The sequence below is a fragment of the Calliphora vicina genome, chromosome 4 (genome assembly GCF_958450345.1).
Source record: "Calliphora vicina chromosome 4, idCalVici1.1, whole genome shotgun sequence".
Classification (NCBI taxonomy): domain Eukaryota; kingdom Metazoa; phylum Arthropoda; class Insecta; order Diptera; family Calliphoridae; genus Calliphora; species Calliphora vicina.
The window spans coordinates 110262721-110277380 of NC_088783.1; the positions used below are offsets into that span (position 1 = coordinate 110262721).

At 32.0% G+C, this 14660-nt stretch overlaps 1 protein-coding gene across 1 annotated transcript; it reads left to right on the top strand.

The window, feature by feature from the left end:
- Nucleotides 1-7549: 7549 nt before the first annotated feature.
- Nucleotides 7550-14227, top strand: LOC135958210 (uncharacterized). Its single transcript, XM_065509093.1, has 2 exons — nucleotides 7550-7660; nucleotides 13449-14227. The coding sequence occupies exon 2, from the start codon at nucleotides 13717-13719 to the stop codon at nucleotides 14188-14190; it is 474 nt and encodes a 157-aa protein (XP_065365165.1). The 5' UTR covers nucleotides 7550-7660; nucleotides 13449-13716; the 3' UTR covers nucleotides 14191-14227.
- The last annotated feature ends 433 nt before the right edge of the window (nucleotides 14228-14660 follow it).

Consider the following 14660-nt stretch of genomic DNA (forward strand, 5'->3'; position numbering starts at 1 on the left):
TGACCGGTTTTCGGTTTTGGATACTCTATACATTAAGAAAGTTAGATTTTATTATAGCTCAGCTCTACTGCTGCGTTATTCCGGTATGCTTCATACGAGTTCTATGGGCATGACAATTTTTGACAAATAAACAACGCTCAACACTCTTATTTAGGTATGGCTGTTATAGTTACAGTGCAGTAACCCTCAACGTAACTGCTTTATCACACATATTTCAATAGTCAAATAAATAAGAGTCTTTATAGTTAAGGAAATGTTTATTAAGCTAGTAGATATTTGCTGAACATTTTATTAAGGTCAGCTTTCTTTTATACTCCTGCTACTTGTAATAAAATATTTTAATTTTATCATATCACAAATTATTTTCTTCATACTTTTTCCTTAAAATATATACAGTCTTTATAAACACTATTTAAACATGTTCTCCTTGTAAAAATAGATATTTTTATCACACTTCTACTTTTGCTGAAAAACTCCTTCGTCTTTTTTGACCTTTACCTTTAAAAAATTTAGATTTTATGTAAACCTTTAAATATTTCACTTGCTGTATGGTTGCTAATAGACATTCAGTGTGTTATTTTTTTCTGATACTGTTTCTTATTGACTCTGGTTCTAATAATAAAAACTTACATCAATTTGTGCAGCACCTCTGGTAGAAACACAAACATTTACACGAAGATATTAATTCATATTCCCCCACAAACACTTATTTCAAACATTTATATGCAGCTATTAAGGCAAAATGATACTCTCTTGTTTATTTTACAGTGAGTTACAAAAGAAACCGGTCTTTAAAATCGATATAACATTTTTGCTATTATTTTTATACCCTTCACCTTCGTGAGAAGGGTATATATAAGTTTGTCATTCCGTTTGTAATTTCTGCATTTTTCATTTCCGACCCTATAAAGTATATATATTCTGGATCCTTATAGATAGCGGAGTCGATTAAGCCATTTCCGTCTGTCTGTCTGTCTGTCTGTCTGTCTGTCTGTCTGTCTGTCTGTCTGTCTGTCTGTCTGTCTGTCTGTCTGTCTGTCTGTCTGTCTGTCTGTCTGTCTGTCTGTCTGTCTGTCTGTCTGTCTGTCTGTCTGTCTGTCTGTCTGTCTGTCTGTCTGTCTGTCTGTCTGTCTGTCTGTCTGTCTGTCTGTCTGTCTGTCTGTCTGTCTGTCTGTCTGTCTGTCTGTCTGTCTGTCTGTCTGTCTGTCTGTCTGTCTGTCTGTCTGTCTGTCTGTCTGTCTGTCTGTCTGTCTGTCTGTCTGTCTGTCTGTCTGTCTGTCTGTCTGTCTGTCTGTCTGTCTGTCTGTCTGTCTGTCTGTCTGTCTGTCTGTCTGTCTGTCTGTCTGTCTGTCTGTCTGTCTGTCTGTCTGTCTGTCTGTCTGTCTGTCTGTCTGTCTGTCTGTCTGTCTGTCTGTCTGTCTGTCTGTCTGTCTGTCTGTCTGTCTGTCTGTCTGTCTGTCTGTCTGTCTGTCTGTCTGTCTGTCTGTCTGTCTGTCTGTCTGTCTGTCTGTCTGTCTGTCTGTCTGTCTGTCTGTCTGTCTGTCTGTCTGTCTGTCTGTCTGTCTGTCTGTCTGTCTGTCTGTCTGTCTGTCTGTCTGTCTGTCTGTCTGTCTGTCTGTCTGTCTGTCTGTCTGTCTGTCTGTCTGTCTGTCTGTCTGTCTGTCTGTCTGTCTGTCTGTCTGTCTGTCTGTCTGTCTGTCTGTCTGTCTGTCTGTCTGTCTGTCTGTCTGTCTGTCTGTCTGTCTGTCTGTCTGTCTGTCTGTCTGTCTGTCTGTCTGTCTGTCTGTCTGTCTGTCTGTCTGTCTGTCTGTCTGTCTGTCTGTCTGTCTGTCTGTCTGTCTGTCTGTCTGTCTGTCTGTCTGTCTGTCTGTCTGTCTGTCTGTCTGTCTGTCTGTCTGTCTGTCTGTCTGTCTGTCTGTCTGTCTGTCTGTCTGTCTGTCTGTCTGTCTGTTGAAATCAATTTTCTGAAGACCCAGATATCTTCGGGATTTAAATCTTCAATAATTCTGTCAGACATGCTTTCGAGAAGTTTGCTATTTAAAATCAGCAAAATCGGTCCATAAACAACGGAGATATGAGCAAAAAACCGGGACAACCTCGATTTTTGACCTATTTTTGATCTATATCTGAATTACTAAGTCATAAATATAGACAATATGGATATCTAATGATAGATATTTCAAAGTCCATTGCAACGATGTAGATAAGGCTATAGTTAGTTGGACCTACAATGGGTCAAAATCGGGAAAAATATTTTTTAATCCAAATTTTTTTTTCATCAAAAAACTTTTTTTGTCATAAATTTTTTTGCAAAAAAAAAAATTAAAAAAATTTAAAAAAAAATTTGGAAAAAACTTTTTTTAAAAAAAATTAAATTTTGTTTACCTAAAAATATTTAAAAAAATGTAGTTTAAAGTATAATTTGGTGAAGGGTATATAAGATTCAGCACAGACGAATATAGCTCTCTTACTTGTTTATTTTCTTTTTGTCAAATACATAAATTATTTCCATTGTTAAACTTGTATAAACAAACTTGCATATGACAAAACTAAATTTATTTCATGATTAAAACACTAATATTTTTATTGTTTACCCGATTAACCGTTAATCGGTTCGCCGATTAGTCTTGGTCGGTTAACTGTTCGAATAATTTAAAACTGAGGATTTTCAAATAACAAATAAACCGATTATTAATCGAAATTTCTTTTTTTTTTGCACTTAATATTGAAATATACAGCCCAATTATGAATAAAAATTCCGCGGGATATTTTTTCCTTTTTCAACATTGAATTGAATAGAAAAAATAGGGAAAGGATTCATAATTGATTTTATTTCTTAAGTCGTGAATATTCCCTTCTAGCAACAGTTTTTTGATGTATAGTACGAAAATTTAAACTAAGGAATTTGGAAATTACCTTTTTTCTAGAATTTTCTATTATGAACTTTGGCCTAATGAATCGGATGACGACATGGTGATATACGAAATTGAAGAAATTACTGAAATGAGTATTTTATCAGAACTTAACCAAACTATTAAAGTATTCAAAATCTAAAAAAATCCAAAAAGAAATCCAATGGTATGATGGAGGATTTTATATGCTTAGAAAAGGAACTGAGAAATTGGATATTCGATTTCTCCAACATCTACAATCAGTGATAGAGTTTCAGGTCAAGTTTTATTAAATCTAAAAGGAAAGCATTTAAATTATATTTTTTTTAAAAGATTATTTCAGAAGTTCTCCCTAAAATTCTTAGTAAACACACATGTGTATATTATTGTTTTGTTGAATTGTTATATTTATTTGTTTTTTATGTTTATGTTCACTTTAAAATTAAATGGAAATTATTCCGATGATATAATTTAAAATTAACCGATTAATAACCGATTCAATTTAAACCCCGATTAATTATTTGCTCGACTAAACCAGAAACCCGATTAATTGAATACCCTAGGACATACAAATGTGTTTTCATTTAATTTCCTCATCTTAAAGTCTTTTCCTCTAAAGCAGGGAAAGGCAAAACATGGTCTCCGCGTTTTTCATTTACTCTTCTCTTAAGTACGTGTGCACATGCATTGTAGAGAAATAAACAACTTTTAATCTGTCTAGCTTGAGAACTCAAACAAGCGGGTTGTTTATCGTTTTTTTATCGCACAATTTAATAATCAGCGTTCCAGTGAAAAAAATGTCTCAACTTTTAAAGATTTATAATGAACAATATGAGATTTTACATTTTTAATTGGGGAAAAGAGGCGAAAGTTTACAGACTACTAATACAATCGTAAAATGCAATAGTATAGGTTGCCTTTCCCTGTTCTAAAGCCACCATTAAGAATTATTTTTTTTGTTGTTACGAACTCCTCTAGTTAGTCTCGCTCCCTAGTAATTATCATATCAGTATCTTATAGAAGTTGGTAATTTTCTGTATTTAATATTCTGTGAAACATATATGAACTTTTACAATGTAATTAGATAGAAAAAATATGCTTAAAAGAAGGAAATCACTTAAATTATGCAATAGATAGATAAATAAATTAGAGAAACGATATATTAAAATGATCTCTATAAAAAACCAATACCAAGATTTTCATCTGGCAAATTATTTAAAAATAAAATATTTTTAAAACTTTTGGTTTGAAGAAAAATATTTATGAAAACTAGTTTTCATTCTTTTTCAAATCTGGCATGTTTCCATTATACTGCTGTTGTACTGTGTAGTAACATTACTGTGGTACTTTATACTCGTACTAATTGAAGTTCTAAGTGTTGTTTGAAGGTTGGTTTGTTGTTAGTTGAAATATGTGTGTAGCAGCAATATCTGCTCTTTTGCAGTCACAAATTTTGTTATTTTTACCATTTTCTGCTCCCCTTTTCAAACTTTCTGCAAGAGCATCTTAGAGCATAAAACTAAAAAAATACATTAGACAGTGTGAAAAATAATACTAAAAAATCCGTTTAAAAAACAACGAAGCTTAAGAAGAGGAAATTAAATAATAACCTTTTCCAGCAATTTTGAGACTACATAACTGACATCGTCATCATCAGAATTATTACTTTGGGGGTATGAACTAAAAGAGCCAAATAATAAAGCGGCAACACAAAAGTACTTTTATGTGAAAAACTTACTTTTTAGTTTGATATGGAAGGTTTTGGTTGTTGCACAGAGAAAACAGATTCGTGATAGCAACCGAATTTGTTGCCAATCGAATGTTGCACTTATAGAATTTTTCAGTTCTAACAACACAAAGTCAGTTGATAAAGAAGAATTTCGGTTGAGGCAACCAAACTTTAGTTACCCCTACCAAAATATTGTAGCCACAACTTTGAATTTAATTATTGTAAAATTCACTTAAATTTAAAGCATTTTTGTTACATTAAAAAGCGTTGCCAATTTTATCTACGATCTACTTTTGTTGAAGTTTGATTTTTTTTATTATTTTTTGTCCATTATTATTTTCATTTATTTTTCTATTTTTTTTCTGTTAGTGCCCTGTTGTTTTTAATAAATATTTATTCTGTTTTATTTATAAATCTACATATTTTTTAAAAGTATAATTATATTTTATGTCTGCTACAGTCATTCAATTCACACTTAGCTCTTTTTTCTCTCTATGGCAAATGTTTTCAGTTCATCATCTAGTGCTTGTTTGTATCACTGCTGCTACTCCAGTTAGAAGCACTGACTGTAAATTGTAGTGATTAAATTTTGTTAGATTTGAAATTAATTAAGTTTAAAGTTTTTTTAGAAAAAGTGACAAAATGTGCAAGTTAAAAATGGTGGAAAATAATGGACATAATTTGAATATCTAAAAGAGTAGTTAAAGAAAGTTTTAATAGCTTCAATGTGAATATTTGCGAAAGAAGATTATTTCGTGTTTTACATAAAAGGGCCTTGAATTTCTGTAATAATTTTAATAGAAAATCATGGAAATATGAAAAATTAAATTAAAAGACCTCTAAACAAAGTACGACGATGACTTTGATTAAATACCTTTTTTAATTCTGTCCAAATTCCTAATTTTCTTTTTAATTTAATTTACAGATTTTTACAACCCAACTAATTTCCTCAAATCCTTTTTTTTACCCCTCGAATAAAATACTTTTCAAGCTTTATGTTGTGATTTTCTTTAGAAAATTTATTATTCGTTCTAAATGTCTCAACAAACTATTTTCGTTGTTGAAAATTTTGTTTTATTTTTAGCTTTATTTCTTTATTGTCTTACCCCCATTAACACGAGGTCTGGTTATGTGTTAACTAATAGTTATACTGACAGTTTTCATACAAAAGTAATTTTAACAGACAGTATAACTATTAGTTAAGGCTTAACCAGACTTCGTGTTAATGGGGTTAGGAAAATTAATTTAACTCTTCAGCCTATTAAAATTTATGTATGTAAATGCCTTAGTTATAAAGAAAAGTCTTCTCAAAATCTATAAAGTAAAATTTTTCCTTCAAAAATTTTCTATAGAGCTGTTAAGAAAGTAAAGAAATATTCGAATTGATAATAATGCGAGTAATAAATGCGAGGTTTGTAATCACTTCCATGTCCTCATCTATAAAATGTAATCGGGAATGAAGTAAATCCTTCTTGTTTCTCTAGTTTCTTTTATTTATGTTATATAAAATAATTCTTAAGTTTAATTATTTTCTTATTTTTACAGTTTGGTAACCGATTAATCGCTTTCCAAGATGATTACAACTCTTCTACAAAAGTATTAAATTTCCCTCTGTGTGTCACTTTTATGTTTATTTTTCCTTCTTAAACAAAAATTCTTATTTGCCTACATATAATTGCAAATATTTTCCGCATAATTTAGTTTCAGCACAAAACACAAACATTTGCTTTTCTTAATGGCTTGAAATGTGCTCTAAAATAATGGGCAAAGTTAATGTTTTTAATTGTTTTAAGACATTTTTCTTTCCACTTCAATTCAAAAACTTTCATCATATTTTCTTAGTTTAAGACAGGTATATCCAGCAGAATTTGGTGGTTGTCTGAAAAGATTCTCGTTTAAGACAGCCATCTCCAGCAGAATTAGGATTTTACCTGAAAAGATTCTCGCAGTAGAAGAATTTAAAGACAACAAACAAAACCTTAGGTTTTTGTTTTCTTATAATAATTCAAAGTAATATTAAATTAAATCTTAAGAAATACATAAGTGACCTACATTTAAAATAAACTTACAGGAAGATATGCATTCTTGAGTGAATAAAAGACGTAAAAAGTACTGAAAATGTAAAATAAGAAAAGAAAATATTCAAAATTCTAAAGCATATGTGTAAAAAAATAAAATAATTTAACTAGTATTTATTAGTTTAAGCTTTTAGAATAAATTTATTTTAAAATAATTATAGCTTGATATGTTAGCATTTATTTCCTATTTCAAACATAAAATTTCTATAAAAATGTAAAAAGTTATGAACAATTTTCAATCTTGACCTCTGTTGAGTCCTAATATACATATACAAAAAAGAATTAAAACACAAGTTTATGTTTAGCTACATTTAATTTACTGAATTTAAAAACAATGTATACAACATAAACAAAACATATTTAAACATGAATATAAACATACAATTATACTAATACATACATACATTTACATAAAATTAAAAACATAAATACTTACTGTTATTGGAAGTAGAATAAACTCTTTGAATTGCCTAAACAAAAGTAAATATTTATCAAAAGGAAAAATAAATGGTTACTGTTGAATCTAATTTAAAACCAACAAGACGTGTTTAAATTTTTGTTTAGCTTGCAATAAAGAAGATTGTCCACCATCATCATAATTAAATTTTAAAAGTAAACCTTAAAAATTATTAAGGTATAACATTTTGGCGCCCGAGCAGGGACTATTTGTCTAATTTATTGCACTAAACATAACAAATTATTAAGAAAACTCGTTAATTTACTTCGAGATTGTCATTGATTTGTAAATTTAATACAAATAACAAAACACTTTGCTAAATTATTGCATAGTGTATTATACACGTCTTGCTGGTGTTGTGCGCTAATTAATTTTATATAACCAAACGGTGCCAACTTACCTTGAAAGTTCCTGTGTCCAGATGCCCCGCTGCCATTGTCGCTGCCGCCATTGTAGGAGCCATCATCAGGGAAGTAACTCGGATTCTGGATTATCAGATACGGAGGTAAAGTGCAACTAAATTTTATGCAACTGTAACCTATAATCTCAGAGTGATTAAGATTATAGAGATAATTTTGTAAATTATTCAAAACTATTATCTTAACAAGTGTATTGCATAAAATTTATGGCACTCAATTTGAAATTTCATATATACACACATATTTAAAGTGAACATAGCCTAGAAAGAAAAATAAATTAAATTCAAGTTTTGCACGAAGTACGAACACTTGCCATTTTCTATAATTTGGCGATCGCGACCGAATCACTCCACATCACTCTCGATTGTTGAAAGCCATTACGGCAACAAATTAAATAAAAGTTTTGTTTAATTTATTTTGTATTGTATTGCAATTAATAAAAATAATTTTATTGAATTTGCAATTACATTTTCTTTTGTTTATTTCAACTTTTTCGATTACTTCAATAAACGTCAGATGTTTATATTACAATCGATTTGTTGATACGGTGTTACCAGATTAATCGTCCACAAGTAGCAACACTTAGAGAAATTATTGTGCATTGTTAAACATTTTTCTTAATTTCATATTAAAAATTCAATAATATATTTAAAAACTTGTGAGAATAAACAAAGAAAGCAATAATAAATTTACATTAAGTAATTATTGTGCTTAAATTAATAAAATTTAATAACAGTTCGTTGTTTATTAAAACGCCTATTTGGTAAAACATTGGCATCACTTGTATTATATAGTGAAGATATACGTTTCGATTACTACAAAATCGAATGTTATCTGGATATTATAACACCACTAATTAATAAATAAACAAAACAACGTGAACATAAACAATTGAAATCTAAATTAAAAAAAATAAAATGAACTAAAACAAAAGTACTTGAGTTGTGATTGTGAAAAAGGAAAAGGTTAAATAAATCTGCACTTAAATAACTAGGAATTTCTGCATCCAATACTTACCAGTGTATATCAAAGCAAAGTGAGTATTGTAAATTATATATATTGTGGCCACTTGCATTATATTGTTGCACTTCGAATTTTGATTACATTAAATCAACAATTTATATTGAAATTAACTACAGTTTTAAATTGCAAAATTTGATTATATTTATTCAAATTATAAAATTTTATATTTGATTGAACTATTTGTTGCGTTTATTATTTCTAAATCGAAAAAATTTCGTATTCAAATATACTATTTGCTTGGTTTATATACTTTTTGTTAAAAATTATTGATTTGAATTACGGTGTACAATTTAATTACGGCGATTAAAGAATTAAAATCTTTTAATCAAATTTGATCAGAATTTACATTGTTTTTTAAAGTTTGAACTAAACAAGTTTAGTTTATCATATAAAACCTAAACATGGCTGGTAGTAAAAAACACCAGGCTGCTCCTGAATCAGACGAGTTAGCAAAATTAATCCAAAGAAAAACCAAAGTGATTGAAAACATTTCAAGAATTCGAAAGTCTATTATTGACAAGAAAATATCATTCAATCCCTTTGAGATAGATTGCCGTATGGAAATATTAAAAGAATATATTTCTCAAGCAATGACTTATCAGTCAGAGTTGGATAATTTAGATCCTTCAAATGATGAAAGATCACAGCTTGAAGACCTTTGCGTAACTACTAAATCGTTGTTATTAAGTTTGCAAGCCAAAAACCGAAAATCAAGTTTGTGTGAGACCTCGTTTAATATGCAGGCTCATCATTCAAGGTTACCAAACATGCGACTTCCGAAATTTAATGGAAACTATTCCGATTACAAAAATTTCATGAGTTTGTTTGAGAATTTAGTCCATCACGATCCAACATTAACGGACATTGAAAAATTTAATCACTTGATTTCGTGTTTATCAGATGAAGCTTTGGGTACTGTTAAAGCATTTCAAATTACTGAGGAAAACTATCCAAAAGCGCTTGCAAGTCTTAAGAAGGTTTATGATAATGAGTGTTTAATATTTTTCGATAATATTTCGAAACTCTTCGATCTTCCTGAAATTTCGAAACCATCAGCATCTGCTTTGCGAAGCATGATCGACACAGTGTCGGCAATCTATGATTCGTTATTGTCTATCGGAGATGATAAGAAAATCGCAAATGCGATATTAATTCATTTAGTTATTTCAAAAGTTGACTCAGTCACTAAATCAAAATGGGAGGAACAATTAGATTATGAACATCTGCCATTGTGGGTCGATTGTGAGGCTATGCTAAATAAACGTTATCAGCACATTGCAGCTGACGAATCCTCAAATCCAAAGTTGAGATCTTTAAAAAACAAAAATGATAATCAACCAAGAAAGTCTTCAAAAACTACTCTTGCGTGTTCAAAGTCGAAGCAATCAGCTGAAAAATGTTTATTCTGTAAATCTTCTCAGCATAATATTTACAACTGCCCTTCTTTTGCTGCAGAACCAGTTCGTCAACGATTTGACTTTATAAAATCTATTCCAGCCTGCATAAATTGTCTTAAGAAGGGTCATACGGTATCGAGATGTAATTATCGAAAATGTGGAATTTGTAATGGTTCTCATAACAATCTTTTACATCGTTTTACTAATGATTCTCCAAGTTCAAGTTCCAATCAGAATTCATCAAATGTATCTGAACCCCAACCTACTACATCTCAGGCCTCAATAAATCTTTCCTTTTCTGATGAGAATGTTATTCTTGCTACAGCTTTAGTTAAAGTAAGAAATAGCTCAGGTGAATATATAATGGCAAGGGCTTTATTAGATTCTGGCTCTCAGACTAATTTAATTACTGAAGATTTAGCCCAAAGACTTAGATTAAAGAGAGAAGGTGGTAAATTAAGTTTGAGTGGCATTGGTAAAACTAGTTCATGTACTAAGTCAAGTGTTGAAGTCAATTTACGATCGAGAATCAATGGTACCCAATTCAATGCTAAATTTTGGATATTGAGCACTATTACAAGTTTTCAACCAGACCAAAACATAAGTACCATTGATTGGAACATTCCAAAAAATATCGAATTAGCCGATCCAAATTTCTTTAAACCACAAAAAGTAGACATTTTACTTGGTGCTGAACTTTTCTTTGAGATTCTATGTGTTGGACAGATAAAGCATAATCAGAGCCAACCGATTCTTCAGAAAACTTCCTTTGGCTGGATTGTAGCTGGAAAATACAATCAGTCAAGGAGCTCTGACTCAAAAATTTGCCACGTCAATAATTTAATTGAGAATGAGGAGTATTTGGATTCCGTTGTTCGAAAATTTTGGGAGTTAGAGGAACTTCCTCGTGATATAGTATTATATAATACAGAACAACGAGAATGTGAGAAAAGGTTTCGAGATTCAGTTCAACGCTTGAATACGGGTAGATTTATCGTTTCTTTGCCATTTAAGATTGAACCGAATATATTAGGTTCCTCATATGACACCGCAAAGAGACGATTTCTCGCCTTAGAGCGTAAACTATCGAAAAACTTTGAAATGAAAAATATGTACCATGATTTCATGAGGGAATACATTGACTTAGGACATATGTCTATTGTAAGCAATAATATTCCAAGTTTCCCACACTATTTTATCCCTCACCAATGCATTTTACGCCCTCAAAGTCTTACGACTAAACTTCGTGTCGTTTTTGATGCCTCCAGTAAAACAAGTTCACAGTTATCACTAAACGATTTGTTAATGGTTGGACCAACTATTCAGGAAGAATTATATTCAATTTTAATTCGCTTCCGTTTCCACAAGTTTGTCATAACTGCTGATATTGAGAAAATGTACCGCCAGGTCTTGCTTAATGAGGCTGATAGAAACTTTCAGCTAATACTCTGGAGAGAAAATCCTTCAGATTGTTTACGAATATTTCGTTTGAATACCGTAACCTATGGTACTTCATCAGCACCCTTCTTGGCAATTAGATGTTTGATGCATTTAAGCGATTTATATCAGAATACTTTGCCAGTTGGTTCTAAAATCATTCGAAACGACTTTTACGTTGATGATTTGTTAACCGGTGCCGATAATTTGGATGATCTTATAAAGATTCGTAATCAGGTGACTGAAATATTAAATTCGGCAGGGTTTAGATTAACCAAATGGTTTTCAAATTATTCAAATGATTCTGAGCTAGACGATTCGAAAAAACTGTTACTAAATGATGTTGACACTTCTAAAGCATTAGGAATACACTGGATTCCTAAGAATGATTCCTTCACGTTTCATTTGGAAAATCAATTTAACGATTTAAGAGCAACTAAAAGGAACATTTTGTCTGTTTCTGCTAGGCTGTTTGATCCTCTTGGACTTTTGAGCCCAATCATTACTAAGTCAAAAATACTTCTTCAGGAACTTTGGCTTCAGAAACTTGATTGGGACGAATCAATCCCCATGAGTATGAACACTTCATGGGAGAATTTTAAAAGAAATTTATCAAAAATTGATTCTATTTGTATTCCTAGATTTGTCCAAACTAATTCAACTGCAAAAATACAAATTCATGGATTTTCTGATGCTTCAATCAGAGCTTATGGCTGCTGTATTTATATTAGAAGTAATACAGGCCATACTATTTTCTGTAGATTGCTGACTGCAAAATCCAAGGTAGCTCCACTTAAAACGAAGTCTCTTCCAAGGCTTGAGCTTTGTGCAGCACATTTGCTGGCTAAATTATGGTCAAGATTGCAAAATATGATGCAATTTCAAATAGAATCCGTGAATTTTTGGACAGATTCCGAAATAACTTTATATTGGATCAAAACACATCCATCCTTACTTAACACATTTGTGTCTAACAGAGTTGCTGAGATTCAAGACTGTTCAGTTCGAGTAATATGGCGACATGTTCCAACTAAGCAAAATCCAGCTGACATAGTCTCAAGAGGGTGCGATGTAGATGAGTTGAAAAATTCTATATGGTTCGAAGGGCCTTCATTTCTATTAAAGGAATGTTCAGAATGGCCAATAAACGAAAACTTTCAACTATTACCTGAACAGGAGAGTTTAGAGAAAAGAAAGTCAAAGGTATTAACTTTGACAAATATAAAAAAAGGCATTGCAAAAGATTCGGCAAATATTTTTTTGGATTTAAGCAGTAAATATTCTTCTTACGTCAAATTCTTAAGAGTGTTGTCATTCATTTTGAGATTTGTTGATGGTGTGAAGAAATTGAAAATAATGAAATCCAATATACCCACAGCAAAGGAAATGGAATGGTCTTTCCTAAAAATTGTGGAGATAATACAAAATGAGTATTATTCTGATGAAATTCTTAAAATAAAAAAGTCTGAGATTTTACCTGCTAATATTCAAAGATTAACTCCTTTCATACATAACTTTACTGATGAAAGTCGATGCTTTTCTCTCATTAGAGTAGGAGGTAGATTACTTAATGCGCTTTGCCATATGCTACAAGATTTCCTCTCTTATTGCCCAAGGGAACATGTTTTGTTGAGATATACTTGAGGCATTTACATTTCAAAAATTGTCATGCTGGTACAAAAGCAATGATATCATTAGTAAGAGAGAAAATTTGGTTAATAAACGCTAAGAATGAATGTAGAAAAATAGTTCGTAAATGTATTCATTGTTTTCGATATAAGCCAAAACTGATGTCCCAAGTTATGGGCGATTTGCCCACCGATAGAGTGAGGGCTATGCGTCCATTTCAAGTTGTTGGCGTTGATTTTTGCGGACCAGTCAACGTGTCACTTAGAATTCGTGGAAGACCTCCCATAAAGATGTATATTGCCGTTTTCGTTTGTTTTTCTTCCAAGGCTGTTCACCTAGAGTTGGTTTCGGATTTATCTGCTAATGCATTTATTCTTTGTTTTAAAAGGTTTGCTGCCAGACGAGGACTACCCAGGAAAATACATTGCGACAACGCAACCAACTTTGTGGGAGCCAGCAGAGAGCTGAAAGATCTTCAGAAAGCGTTCGAGGAACAACAAGAAGCTCTGCTATCGTACGCAGCGTCAACAGAAGTGGAATTCAGCTTCATACCTCCTCGAGCTCCTCACTTCGGGGGATTGTGGGAAGCTGCTGTCAAGCAGGCAAAGTTCCTGCTTCTGCGAGGCGTAGGCAATGCGTCACTGAACGCAGAAGAAATGCAAACCATGCTCGCAGAAGTAGAGGCGGTGCTGAACAGTCGGCCAATAGCACAGCTATCGCCAGACCCCAACGACGGGGAAGCTCTAACTCCAGCCCATCTACTCATAGGAGGGGGTCTGCGTTCGCTGCCGCCAGGATCCGAAGAAGGCGCGAGAGGCAACGCGCTGAAGTCCTGGAAGCGATGGCGTCTGCTCTCAGGACTCAAGGAGATGTTTTGGCGAGCCTGGTCCAAAGAATACATACTGGGACTACAGGCCAAGGGCAAGTGGCACAAAGAAACTCTCAACTTACAAGTAGGGGAGCTAGTAGTGATTCACGAGGACAACCTGCCACCCCAAGAGTGGTTGACAGGACGAGTCGTAGCCGTAACAGAAGGCAAAGACGGCAAAGTCAGGGTGGCAGAGATACGAACCAAAAACGGCGTATTTAAACGTCCTATTCAAAAACTTGCTTTACTACCAAACGATTGAAGACACTAGGTCCTTCAATGGGGCCGGGATGTTGAGTCCTAATATACATATACAAAAAAGAATTAAAACACAAGTTTATGTTTAGCTACATTTAATTTACTGAATTTAAAAACAATGTATACAACATAAACAAAACATATTTAAACATGAATATAAACATACAATTATACTAATACATACATACATTTACATAAAATTAAAAACATAAATACTTACTGTTATTGGAAGTAGAATAAACTCTTTGAATTGCCTAAACAAAAGTAAATATTTATCAAAAGGAAAAATAAATGGTTACTGTTGAATCTAATTTAAAACCAACAAGACGTGTTTAAATTTTTGTTTAGCTTGCAATAAAGAAGATTGTCCACCATCATCATAATTAAATTTTAAAAGTAAACCTTAAAAATTATTAAGGTATAACAACCTCCGAATTAATATTAATCATACGTACAGTAGGAAAATTTTTAGAA